General features: G+C 48.3%; 1 protein-coding gene across 2 annotated transcripts in view; it reads right to left on the bottom strand.

Annotated features, from left to right (window-relative positions):
* The window catches only part of GPD1L (glycerol-3-phosphate dehydrogenase 1 like), a 61324-nt gene extending 48099 nt beyond the window's left edge, over positions 1-13225 (bottom strand). The window contains exon 1 of one of the 2 annotated variants that reach the window (XM_047739023.1): positions 13068-13225. In XM_047739023.1, coding sequence (XP_047594979.1) covers positions 13068-13114 — 47 coding nt within the window. In that variant the 5' untranslated portion in view covers positions 13115-13225. Of the gene's footprint in view, positions 1-3505; positions 3634-13067 lie in introns of those variants that run through there. The other variant, XM_047739032.1, reaches the window with a different exon arrangement.
* Positions 13226-13711: the final 486 nt, after the last annotated feature.

Below are 13711 nucleotides of genomic sequence, written 5' to 3'. Positions count from 1 at the left end.
AATGGGAGGACAAGACTCCGAGTTCCAGAAAAGGAGCAGAGCAAGGGTGCCAGGGCTTGGCTGTCTGGGTATTTGGTGTGACCCAGGTGGCCTCTAGCCTCCCAGAGGCTCCGTTTCTCTCACATCTCTGTTTGCCAGACACATTCTGGTAACTAATCAGTGTCCCACAGTCTTTGCTACAGGGGAAGATCATGCACTCCAACTAGTTAACGCCAGTCCCCTGGACAAGGGCAGCTGAGCTGGGGCCAGTGCCACCATAGTAGACACGTTCCTGGGCCACGGAATGCTAACTGGGCCCGGGGTGACTCTGAATGAAGAAATAGTTTCTTATACAACTGGGAAGCAATTCCTCTTACCTCCTTCACCTCCCTGAGGGGTGGTAAGCTTTGGAGTGCAAAGAACGCACTGCCTTTGCTCTCCTGGCTCACCAGCACGGCATCTAGTCCAATGCATTGGGCCCAGTGGGTTCGTGGCAAGTATGTGATAACGGGAGATAAATGAGCAAATGGGTGATTGAGTGAAGTTACTGGTAAAACCGGGGAAGAGGCAGAGCCAGACCCTGATGACCTGACATGTAATGTAATGGAGTTTCCTTCCCTTATTTGGGTCATGTCATTTTCTGCACCAGTGAATCCCAAAGGATACACAGCATGGTCTGATGGGCTTAACGTTTAACAGTTCTAATATTCATGTGAATTTTCTGAACTAGCTCATTTCAACAGATGCTACAGGTTTGCCTTTGGTTGCAGATGCTTGGCTTCCCCCCCAAGAAGGCTTTGTAAACAGAGAAGCAAGTATGTTCCAGTAAGATCACGGGGGAGGGATCTGGTGGTTCTGGCTTATTTTCCTGCTTGATTTACTAGATTTGGATTCCTAGTGCCTAATGGCTTCCTCCCTCCCGCCCCCACTTTGCTCACCTCCCCAGAATCACACTTGCTCTCTGTGACCTTGTGAGTTGCGTAACTCAACGCCAAGAACACTGTGAGCCTGAGCTGTTACCTCCCTGGGAGTCTGAGCAGCTGTTTCCCAGATTACAATTAAGGTGATAGTGATCTTGGGAAGAACATTGGCCTCTCTTTTTTTTTTTTTCCTTAAGATTTTATGTATTTATTTCAGAGAGAGAGCACAAGCTAGGGGTGGGGAAGGGAGGAGCAGAAGAGAGAGCAGCAGACTCTTAGCCAAGCATGGAGCCCAATGTGGGGCTCGATCCCAGGACCCAGAGATCATGACCTGAGCCGAAGGCAGACACTTACCCCACTGAGCCACCCAGGCACCCCTCTTGGCCTCTTTTCTACAATTCTCAGGAGGAGAACGGGATGAATAATATGTATTTAGCTACAAACTGTCTTGCCGGCATAGAGTAAGAATTTCACAGGTAAAGCCACAGAGCTTTGATGTGTGCAATAGCTTATGCTTTTCTTACTTGTGAGGCAGGAAGGCACCGGAAAGTTCTGGACGGCTGTATAGAGCAGCCGTTCTCAATGCTGTTGGTCCCTGTGGAGCTTTAGAAACTACCTATGCTGGATCCTACTCCGGGGGCACAGATATCATTGGTCTGCGGGGTGGCCTGGGACTCAGGATTCTTAAATCTTCCAAGTAATCTAATTTATAGCCAAAGTTGAGATGCACTAGCTTAGTCTATCCATTCATAAGGTGATAAGGGAAGGTGATCAGGACAGAAGAAAGGAGGATGGAATTTAAGTTTGTTTTGTTTTGTTTTGTTTTAAGATTTTATTTATTTGAGAGACGGAGTATGATGAGCAGGGGGAGAGGGAGAGACAGAGAGAGAAACAGACTCCCTGCTGAGCAGGGAGCCCAAGGGACCTGGGGCTTGATCCCAAGACCCCATGATCGTGACCTGAGCCAAAGGCAGATGCTTAACCAACTGAGCTGCCCAGGCACTCTGAGAAGCATGGAATTTAATTCAAGGACAAACCTAGCAAGGACAAAAACAAAAAGATTCCAGTGCCTTCGAGGCCTTGTCCTGTTCTTTCTAAATAATTTACATAGTAATCTGTTTTTGTTTTGGGGGATCAGAACTTAAAACACGATTTTTTTAATCTCTTTGACAATCTAGTAAAATCTTCATGCCCAACCAAATATTTTGTTAAACCAAACATTTTCCTTGCTGCCTGCCTCCCCCCCCCCAGAGGCTGTTTATAAAACCTCCGGAAGTATAATCCACATCAACATAACAAAGGCCACATAGGACAAGCCCAGAGCTGATCGGACACAGTGTTACTGCCACCAAAAATGGGGGGGGGGGTGCGGGGGCGCCAGGCAGAACTTTCTATTTAAGAAATAAATGTTTATTTTCTTGTTTTTATTAACTTTCTTATTTTTTATTTTTGTTTTTAATCAAAGATTTTTTTAAAAAGATTTTATTTATTTACTTGACAGAGAGATCACAAGTAGGCAGAGGCAGGCAGAGAGAGGGGAAACAGGCTCCCTGCTGAGCAGAGAGCCTGATGTGGGGCTCGATCCCAGGACCCTTAAACCACTAAGCCACCCAGATGCCCCTTTATCAAAGATTTTTATCACCTTCACTTGTAGTGGTTTCACGGGTATACTCTTATCTCCAAGCCCATCAAATTATATACATTAAGTAGGTCCAGTGGTTTTTGTATATTAATTATGTTTCCAAAAAAGCTGATTTTTTTTTTTCCCCAAAGAAGTATATAATCCTCACCCAAATTCCTTTTTGGCCCTGAAATAGTACTAGCTGTGCTCATGACACATGTTACCACTTCTGACTGACACGAAGGAACAGAATCAGATAGAGCAAACCAAGTGTTCTGGAGGAACCTTAGTGTTTCTGAAGGGACTGGAGGCTATTGTTAAGTGAAAAACCCTGTTCATTTTTTTTTTTTTTTTTTAAAGGGCCCTGCTGAGAGCCAGTCCAAAAACACTCACAGATATCAGACTGAGCTTAAAATAAAAGTACTGGCTACAGTCCACACAGGCGGTTTCTACATGGTCTGGTCATGGTTGGGTCTGGGGTCCCAGGCCCCACTGGTGGAGTCCTCCACATTTCAGGGGTTTTTCTGCCACTGCCCAAGCAGATCCTGGAATGGATCTTTCACTGTCAGGGTCAAGGGCACGGATAGCCATTTCCACACCTGGCCCAGCTCATTCATCTACTAAATGACAGGTGGGGCAATGCTCTCTAATGTCCATTTCAGGTCTAGGATCCAGGCCAGTGTTTTCTAAAGTGAGGAATGGGTGCCAGGGGTACACCACCCCATGGCCAAGTGCCACCCCCAACACACAGCACCAAAGGACACCGACTCACTTGTGCCCTTTCTTTTTTTTTTTTTTAAGATTTTATTTATTTACTTGACAGATATCATAAGTAGGCAGAGAGGCAGGCAGAAGAGAGAGCAGGGAAGCAGGCTCATTGCTGAGCAGAGAGCCCGATGCGGGGCTCGATCCCAGAACCCTGGGATCATGACCTAAGCCAAAGGCAGAGGGTTAACCCACTGAGCCACCCCCAAGCACCCCTCGCTTGTGCCCCTTCAACTCCATGGCCTTCGAGAGAACGAAGAATGTCTCATCTGAGTGCTATTATGTTGTTACCATCTCTCCAGCATGTGTTCATTTCCCTTCTCCCCGAAGCCTCTAAATGCTTCAGGCACTGAGCCTGGGCAGGTAGCAGGATTTGGCAAGAATTCTATTAACACTGTTTTGTTTTCATTCTCCCAGTTGTTATTACCTCCAACATATGGTATTGACAGTAGTGAAAGAAAGTTTTCTTTTAAAGTCAACTTTTACACAAAGGATAATAAGCAAATAATAACGCAGTATGAAGTAGAGCCCAAAGCAGTTAAGGGCAGAGCCTGCAAAACAGAGGTTTTAACGGTGTCCAAACTTATGACCTTCCACATTAAGACATGGAGGATTGGCCTCACTCTGACCTTGTGTCACACAGGTAGTGGCTGAACTGAGCCAGGGGCTCAGGGCTGCTCAGGACCAGTCCTGAGTCTTCACACAGGAGTATAAAATCTCACTTCCCATGAAATCATGTAGACTGATTTCCCAACTTCTACAAGCCATCCAAATGAAGTTCAGAAGTTCACACAGATAGGAAGTCCTGTTCCAGGGCCAGCTGTGTACCAGGACTGGATTGAAAATCTCCTTTCATCTTTACAGCGGCCCCGAGAGAGGTGCTCATTATCCCCTTTAACTTTACCGGACGAAGAAGGTGAGGCTCAAAGAGTGTCACCCACAAGTCACGCTACCCACCTAGACACCAGCAGTTCTGACACAGGTCTGTTTCCAAAGCCCACACTTCCTGCTCCTTTACATTTGCCCTGGTACAGAGTAGCATCATGTGTTGAAAATGCATGCGGAACACCTATCAGGTGTAAACACTGCTGGGAACAAGGGATACAGGGAGTAAGGCACACGAGTCCGCACCCTCATGGACCCTGGAGATGGGGAAATGGAGACAGAATGAAGCTGTTCCAGCAAGTTCACAAAGAAAAGTAACCACGCCACGGTGACCAAAGTGGCTTAAGCAGATGACACTAAGATCAGGGAGAGCTGGGAGCAAGTGCAGCTGGGCTGAACTCTGAACTCCAAGGGCTGAGAGGCCCTCACCTATGGGAGGGACTGGGGAGCCTTCAAGGCCCTGGAGCAAAGGCGCAGAACAGGTGGGGCCAAGAGATTATCTTCTGCTCAAACTGGAGCAGAAATTCTGGTGTTCTGGAGCCAACATTGCCAGGGGGAGGAGGAGGAAGGGATAGGAGGCCGGGAGCAGAGAGGTCAAGGAAGGAAAAGGGAGTGACAGGGAAGAGAGGGAAGAGAGAGGGAGGGAGGGAGGAAGCAGAGCAGAGGAAGGAAGAGAATGGGATGGCAGGGTAGGGTGGGGAAAACAAAGAGAAGAGGGGAGGGCCATGCCTGAAAGGGGTAGGCCTGTTGGGCCGTCAGGCCCCGGTTTTTGTTGCTGTTTTTACCGAAATGTAATTGACATATAACATTGTATAAGTTTAAGATGTATACCTTCTTGATTTGATACATTTACATGCCTCAGTATGATTACATCCACACACACTACTTTCAGTATCTAAACCGATGTTAACAAGATGTTTCATGGCCCGCCAACCCTTTGAGGCAGGTTTTATTATTATCACTATCATTATTTATATATATTATATTATTAAGTATATTATAATATCCATTTATTACCCTCATTTTTTTAAGAGGGAGAGAAAGAAAAAGGAGGGGGCAAAGGGAGAGAGATAGAGAGTGTGTGAGGTTTTTTTTTTTTAAGGAGGGAGAGAAAGAGAGGAGGGGGGCAACAGGAGAGAAGGGGAGAGATAGAGACAGAGAATCTTAAGCAGGCTCCAAGCCCAGCATGGAGCCTGATGGGAGGGAGGCTTGACTCACTACCCCGAGCTCATCACCTGAGCTGAAATCAAGAGTCAGATGTTGAATCAACTTACCAGGTGCCTCTATTATCTCCATTTTTTACATGAAGAACCTGAAGCCCAGAGAGCACACAGGTGGTTGGTGGAAGACAGAAAGTCACACCCCAGCCTGTGTGTCTTCAACACTCTGCTCTCCCTTCCTGTGTCCCAGCTGGAGGGACACTCACCTGCTGGAGGTCCTAACCTCCAGCTTGACATACCTCCACACCCCAGCCCCCTTGGGATTCCCATCAAGCCAGCCACGAACCCGATGGAATTCTGGCGGTCCATGCTCCTCCTCCACAGAATGCAGAACCTTTCTGGGCCAGAAAGAACCCTACAGTACCTCCTTCTTTTTATGGAGTAGACGAAGAAGTCCCAGTGAGGGAAATAAGCAGATTTTCTACATTCCATGCCCCAGTCTCTTCCAGTGCTCATCCGACTATGGAACCAAGGGAAGAGGGTGGTCAATTCTGTTTTAAATAACATCTACTTTTTTACTCAAACAAGCAATACAAGAATGATGAAAAGACAATTATGAATAATCTCACCACCCAGGGAGAACCGTTGTTAGCATTTTGTGTAATTCTTTGCGTTAAAGGGCTTTTAAAGTACAATCAAGTGCCAAGTCTTAGATGCAAATGTGAAAAATGAAGTATTTTAAATACAGATTCCACTCGGTGAATGTTTATTTGATCTTTGGATCAGGAAGCTTCCTCAGCTTAAAATCAAAAGAAGAAACCACAAGGGGGAAAAGATCAATGTGTACAACTTCACAGAGAAAAGGATGGGGAGAAGTTGAAAAAAGCCTTTCCACCTATCAGAATTCAAAGGGCAGAAGACAAAGCTGGTGATAGAATGTTACATTTCACAAAAAACAGGATGCAAAATTGTACATGCCACATTAACATGCAATTAATAAAAGACATACCATCTCCCACCCCTTAGGATGGTAACTACAGGGAAAAAACAAAACAAAATGAAAAACCCAAACAAAACTGGAAAATAATGAGTGTCAGTGAGGCTGTGCAGAAATCGGACCCCTTGGGCACTGCTGGAGGGCACAGAACATGGTGCAGCTGTCATGGAAAGCAATACGGTGGCTGACCAAAAAAACTAAAAATAGAATTACCATAGGATCTGACGATTACACTTCAGGGTATGGACCCCCAAGAAGGGAAAGCAGGGACTCAGATCAGTCAGAGCAGCATTACAGAAGTCGCCCCTTGTCTTCCTTTTCCGGTCGCCATGTTTTCCCCTATCACTACCCGTCCCCATCAAATGCCACGTCCCAACCCCTGTGCCAGTCACCTCACTTCACCTCATGATGTGGGCAGCCAATATCTCACATCATTACAAGAAAGGGGAGTATAGTACAATTAGGTATTTTGAGAGTGATGGAGCAGATTGCCGTAACTTTTAATATAGCATATTGTTATAACTGTTCTTAGTTATTATTCATCTCTTAGTGTGCTTAATCAAACTTTATCACATGTACGTATGTCTAGGAAAAAACACAGTATAAGGTTTCCCATACTATCCGCAACTGCAGGCATCCACTGAGCGTTCTGGAACGTATCCCCAGTGGGCAAGGGGGACCATTGTATTCAAAACAGACAAAAGGTAGAAGAAACCCAAGTGTCCACTGAAGGATGAAAAAACAAAATGTACTATGTAAACACTATGAAATATTATTCAGCCCTAAAAGGGAAGGACATTCTGACACAAGCTAGCTACACTGTGGATGAACCTTGAGGGCATTATGCTAAGTCAAGTGAGCCAGCTACAAGACAAATACTGTGACTCTACTCATAGGAGGTACTCGTCTGTGCTCTCTCTTTTTGTTCCTGGAATCCAGCCACCAAATGGAGAAGTCCCAACTAGCCTGCAGAGGAATGAGACACACACACACAGTCCTCTCAGGTCACTCCTCTCAGCCTGGCTGAAGCCTGCCCACTGCCAGACACACAGAAGATGTCGTCTAGGACCAAGAATCCAGCCAACCCATTACCGGACCTCAGCCTTATGAGTGAGCCCAGGCTAGACCAGCAGAAGACCCTCCCAGCTTAGTTCAGACTGCTGATCCCCAGAATCATGAACTAATAAGTGACTACTGTTTAAGGCCATTAAGTTTTGGTATCACTAAGCATGGAGGTGAGGGATGAAGGAAAGAGAAGGGAGACCTGGCTAGTGTGGACCCCCAAAACAACTTTCCACCAGCAACCATTGAGAGACCTGGAGACACTACTTAGCTTGCCACAGAGAAGACGGAGCAGACATGAGACTTCTCTAGCCAATGGGGTGTCTTAGAAGAGAGTGGGCTCACCCAGGCAGCACAGAGATTAAGGGGTGGAAGTTGGACTGAGATTTTTCACTTAGATATAAGGTTTTTCTAACAATTAATCTGCTAGATTAATTTTAGGAAGATCAGTTGCCTTAAAAATAGTAAACTATGATCATCTGCCATGTGTAGAGGAGGAGGGACGCCTGTTCCAGAGGGAAGTGACAATTTTCAAGACATTTCAATGTGATCTTTTTTCTTTTTCTCTCTTTTTAAGGTTTTTATGTAATTTCTACGCCCAATATAGGGCTTGAACTCACAACCCAAGATTAAGAGTCACAGGTTCCACCAACTGAGCAAGCCAGGCATCCCTCAATCTTATTTTTCTTAAGGGAAATATTGTTATACTAAACTTTTGTTGGGAGGGTAAGACATAAGATATTCAAATATTTCTGTGACCATAAGATTTGTCCGCAGGTCAAGTATGCTTCTCAATGAAAATGACAAGAATTTATAGAAACAAGGCCCTTGGAGATAGAAGGATCTGGGCTTCCACTCCAAGGATTAACCACTGACCTTGAAATGTTTTCCCTCCATCTCCCTCTTGTTATGCAAATCAGGATGAACAATAGTACTGCCACAGGCAAGTTAGGAGGCTTAAATGAAGTAATGCACATACCTGACACTCAAAAAAAAAAAAAAAAAAAAAAATGACCCCCTGGGGAAGGAGGCCAGGTTAGAGAATGATAATGACAGTGATGAAAGGCTCAAGGAGAACTGGGAGCTGCTACAAAAGCAGCCATGGTTTGTATACAGACCTTCCTCAGCTTACGATGGGGTTATGTCCCATATGACCCATCATTGAGTTTCAAATATCCTAAAATGCATTTAGTTCCCCTCACCTCCTGAACACTATAGCTTAGCCTAGCTTCACTGCAACTTGCCCAGAACATTTATATAAACCTACAGTCACGCAAAATCATTGGACACAAATCCTATTTCACATCCAAGTGTTGATGAGCTCAGGTAATTGACTGAATATTGCACTGGAAGTGACCAGCACAATGGCTGTCCCTGTACCACCTGTTTGCCCCCGTGATCGGTATCTGACCGGATGCTGCAGCCTCAGCCGGGCATCAGGACGGAGGATCCACGGCTTAGCGTCCAGCCCAGAAGAGCCTGATTCACAATTCAGATTATGGTTCACACGCTCACCATCATTTTCTGCACCATCATAAAGTCGAAAAGGTGTATATCGAACCACTGTACTGAACGGGGGGCAGAGGCGATGGAAAGAGGCGAAAGTATCAGGGCTTCTTGTGGGTTTTAGTTGTACAAACTCTCACTCTGGTTCACAGGAGACTCTGGATCTTTTCCCAGTTCAGCTCCCACCCATCCTATCATTCACTTCTCCCTCCGGCTCCCAAAGCAGAGGTACATCAGTGGCACCTGCAGCCACAGAAGGGATTATTTCTGAATCCCTTCCTGACCGCAGAGGAACTCATTTATCAGAAGAATGCTTCTGAGCACTGCCTGTGGGTACGTAGCAAGCAGTACCATGGAAACTGAGGAGCACAAAATGGTGACAGAGCTGTCTAAGGGCCGCAACGCTGCATTCAGAGCCAAAGAAGACGGGAGTCACCCACATCCAGCTCCGGTCATCAGTGTCAAGTAGGCCACAGCTCTCCCTGCCCTTCCGTACAGCTGTGGAGTGTTGGTGTAAACAAGGGCCAGAGAGAAACAACTCCCCCAACTCCTCCAGCTGCCTATCAGTTATACTCCTTCACCTTCTCTCCCTCCTCTGCCTCTGCTTCTTGGTCAGACTCCAGCTGGATCCATTTGGTGACTTAATGACCATGCTGGTCAAGGTTGATCAAATAAATACAATAGCAGTAGCTGATATCTACTTAGTGCTGGTCACTCTGTACTCTCCCCAACACATGTCATTTCATCCTAACCAAAATCCTAGACAGCAGGTAGCAGTATCATAACCAATGATTCTTTTTTTTTTTTAAAGATTTTATTTATTTATTTGACAGAGAGAGATCACTAGTAGAGAGGCAGAGAGAGAAAGAGAGGGAAGCAGTCTCCCTGCTGAGCAGAGAGCCCGATGTGGGACTCGATCCCAGGACCCTGAGATCATGACCTGAGCTGAAGGCAGCGGCTTAACCCACTGAGCCACCCAGGCGCCCCATAACCAATGATTCTTGAAGGAGCAGTTTGCTCAAGGCCTTATGAAACAGAGGACCAGGACTGAAACCCAAGCAGTGGGAACCCCCAGCCCCTCCTGCATTACCCCGCCTCCAAACGTGTTCCGGGGCTTGGACATATTCTCCCTACCACAGGGGTTTGGTTGTAAACACAGCCCTGAGGCTTCGGTGCTAGAACTGGATCTTGCCCTGTGTCTGGGTCATTTCCCCAAAGTTTGGGTAACGAAACTTCGTTTCATATTTGGAGGAACTTCTGGTTCATATTTGGAGGAACTTCGAAAGATTTATGTTTGTTTTTTCTTGTTTTTCTGAGTTCCCAGGGCCATGAAAAGCCAGGCAGGCCAGGAAGCACCTCCCTGCACCCCAGGGGGCAGCATCGTGGGACTCGGCAGGATGCATGAGGGCCCCCTCTGGCCTATTCTGACTTGTCCATAGGAAAGGAAGTGCCAAAGGGCATGACAAGGGCACGTTATACAACCCCCATGTCATTCCAGGCTGAAACTCCTGGCCATGTCAGCTAGATTCATTATCTATACTGCAACTATTAAGCATTTACATGGGGGAGGGCACTCAAATGAGAGCACAGGGCCACCTTTTAGTTTTGGGTTTAGATGTGACAACACCTTTATTGACGCAGCCACGCTCAGCTACTTCAAAGTCTCAAGATTAAACATTGCTTAAGCAACTTCACATTCTTGAATGAAGGACCAAATCTGGAAGGGCAGGTTCATCTCTATATAGTATTTCAAAATTAGCAGAAGGCCAATGTCCTGTAAGGAAAAATCTGTCCCACTTTCAGGGAGTATGAGTCAGCAAGTGTAGCCTCAGTGGTCATTCTGATGCAGGTGGTCTCTGGACTACATTTTAAGCAACACTAAAAGGTAACGGCTAACTAACCTTGTGACAGGTATTTCATTCCACTTTCCATTCTGAATTTATCTTCCATTTCATCTCAGCCCTGAAGGTAAATTTCTTATAGGCAGGGATTCTGTACCATTGTGCCTAGATCGGGAAAATGCCTGCTGACCAGAGCTGAACACCCCCCAAGCCCTAGGAAGCCTCTCCATGCTGTTTTCATTTCCCAAATTTCTGAAATCTCTCTGGGGAGGTCGTGATCCTCTCTCTAGGACTTGAGTGCGAGCAACAATGTTCCTGTCTGCTCCCATAATTAATGGAGCTGGGCAGGCAGCCCAAACCACCAGGATGGCACATTTCTCAATTGCTGGGCTCTAAGGTCACTAGCCAAGCCCTACTCCATTTCCTTGGGCTGGAGTGGGCCAAGAAAACCCAGTCAAGTACATCAGAGTGAAACCGTGGGAAGGCAGCCAAATCCCATTGCGGGGGGCGGGGGGGGGGGGGTAGGAGTTTACTTCACTACTCCTGCTCCTGGCCCAAATCCAGCATGGCAATGCCATGCTCCTTCTGCACCTTGCAAATTAGGAAAAGGCTCTGTCATCTATGGGTCTGTGTCCTTTTACAGAAGAGAAAACTAATGTTAAAAGAACAGGAGTACTTTCCCAGTCCCACGGCCAACAGTAATCTCATTCAAGTGACCTTGGGATCAAAACTGGCAAAGGCAACCTGGAAGTCCACATGAAGCTTTGCAGCAGAGAGGTACCAAATTCACTCAATGTGCAGAATGTTCTGTGGCTGGCCAAGAAAAGAATTTACAGAAAAGTACGTTAATATTCTAGTATTTGCAGGGCAGAGAGGGAAAGCAATATATGTAAGCATTAGCTGGCATCTGATGGAATTCCTTCAGAAAGCCCAGAAGAAACTGAGTAATTACTGGTTTTCCTCCAGGAGATATCCTGCTCGGCAAGTGTGTGTGTCAGGTATTTCATTGTTTTATGGAGGGGCGGGGGGGGGGGGAACCTTCTGCTTTTTTAATGTGATTACCTAATCGAATTACATTTTTTTAAGATCAATTTTCAAACATTCATTTTAATTTTTATTTAGCAATATGCCAGGCCCTAGGGTAGTTGGTTGTTCTTAAGAACTGGATAGAGAGGAAGGGAACAGATAATGAGGTAAATCATTACCTTGCCTACTGGGGGTGGGGGTGTGGCACAGAGAGAGGCCAGTGGCCTTGCTGGGATGGAAAAGTGGAGAAACAGGTAAGATTTAACCAGATTAAGATTTCCTCCAGGAACTTTTTGGGCCATATCAAAGAGTAAGACAAATCATTAGGCCCATTCCTAGTGGGGCAGCTCTCCACGAAGCCTGAACTGTGATGAGTGTCCGGCCACAGAAAAACACAAGCTAAAAGGACACAACTCTGAACTATTCTATACCAGTCCTTCGGATGTGCGAAAAAAGTGCACAACAATGGGGAAATGACCGAAAATATCAGAGGCTATTATTATATTCCACTTCCTCCCACCAACCTGGCCCCACTTTCCTCTACACTCACCCAACACACCAGAGTAGCAAAGTTTGATAAAGGGCACTAAAAAGGCTGACATTTACAAAGTGCTCAGAAGAGCGCCGTCACAAAGCGCTTGTATAAATGTCAGAAGTCAAAGCCCAGCGGAGACGGGAAGCCTCCCACCAGCCCTCCAGAGAATCCCCAACGCCCCTGGACTACTCCGTGAGTCGGGCCTGTTGGAACTTGGATTTTCTTATCTACATAATCTTCCTACGATACAGGACTATCAGAGGTGGTGGGCGAAACCTGCACTTGGAAGGACAGCACCGGTGCCGTACACCACCTGGGTGGCAAGAGCCGTTTAGCCCTTCTTTGCTTCGGTTTCCTCAATACCGAAACGACGGCAAAAATGCTCGAGTCTCCACCGATTCCTCGACCCAGGCGATCCTCCCAGAACCGAGAACGCTCTTAGAATGGTGCGCAAAACACCCGGGCGTGGCGAGCAGGTGGCCTCCGTGCGCCCGCCGCGCGGTGAGAGCGCAGACAGGTGCCCGCGGACGCGCAGTACCCTCTCGCCTTGCTGCCCTCCGCGGGCACGCGGGCCCAGGGCCTCCCGGGCCAGTGTCTCGGCGCGGCCTCCCCGGGTGCGCCGTGCCCAGCCCAGCCGCGAGGCCACCCGCCCCGCCTCCCTGCGCGGGGTGCCCGGTGCCCACGCTGCGGAGGGGACGCGCGGCCCTAGCCCGCCCGGGAGAGGGGCTTCCTGGAGGCGGAGCCCGCGCCTCCGGCCCGCCGCCGCTCACCAGTTCCCCGAGCCCACGATGCACACTTTCAGCGGCGCCGCTGCCATGGCCAGGATGGAACGCACCAGCCCGACCCGTGCCTCCCAGCCGGCAGCCTGCCTGCCTCCGCGCGCACGGCTTTGCCCACAGCGGCTCGCGGGGGCCCCGCCCCTCCCGCCTCTCCGCCAATGGCCGCGACCACCGCCGCCCGGGCGCCCCGGGCCCCAGCTGACAGCCTGGGAGGACCCGCCCCGCCACTCCCAAGAACCACTGCGCACGCCTGAGCCTGGCTGGTCCCCGGCCCGGCTCCTGCGCCGGCCCGCCCCTGCCTGAGGCATGCCGGGACTTGTAGTCCGCGCCCCCGCTGTCCCCGCCACCCCCGCCGCCGCGCGCCCGGGAATAGCTGCTGCGGCCGCGCCACGTGCACCCGCGCGTGGTTGCGCAGCTGCTCTCTCTTAGCGCCCGCGGCTGCACCACTGTCCCCGCGGAACAGGCCTGCTCCGGCTCGTCGTGGTGCCCACTCCCACTCGCACCCTTCTCCCCACGCGGGAAGAGCTGCGACACTGCAGTCTGGAGCGGAGAGAGGGTCTCAGGTTGACTCTGGAGTCGACTCGACTTGGGCCGAAGCTCAAAGTACCCGCACCTGCTTCATTTGTGGAAACAGG

Source organism: Lutra lutra, chromosome 1 (assembly GCF_902655055.1).
Source record: "Lutra lutra chromosome 1, mLutLut1.2, whole genome shotgun sequence".
Classification (NCBI taxonomy): Eukaryota; Metazoa; Chordata; class Mammalia; order Carnivora; family Mustelidae; genus Lutra; species Lutra lutra.
This window is presented reverse-complemented; position numbering and strand designations above follow the sequence as displayed.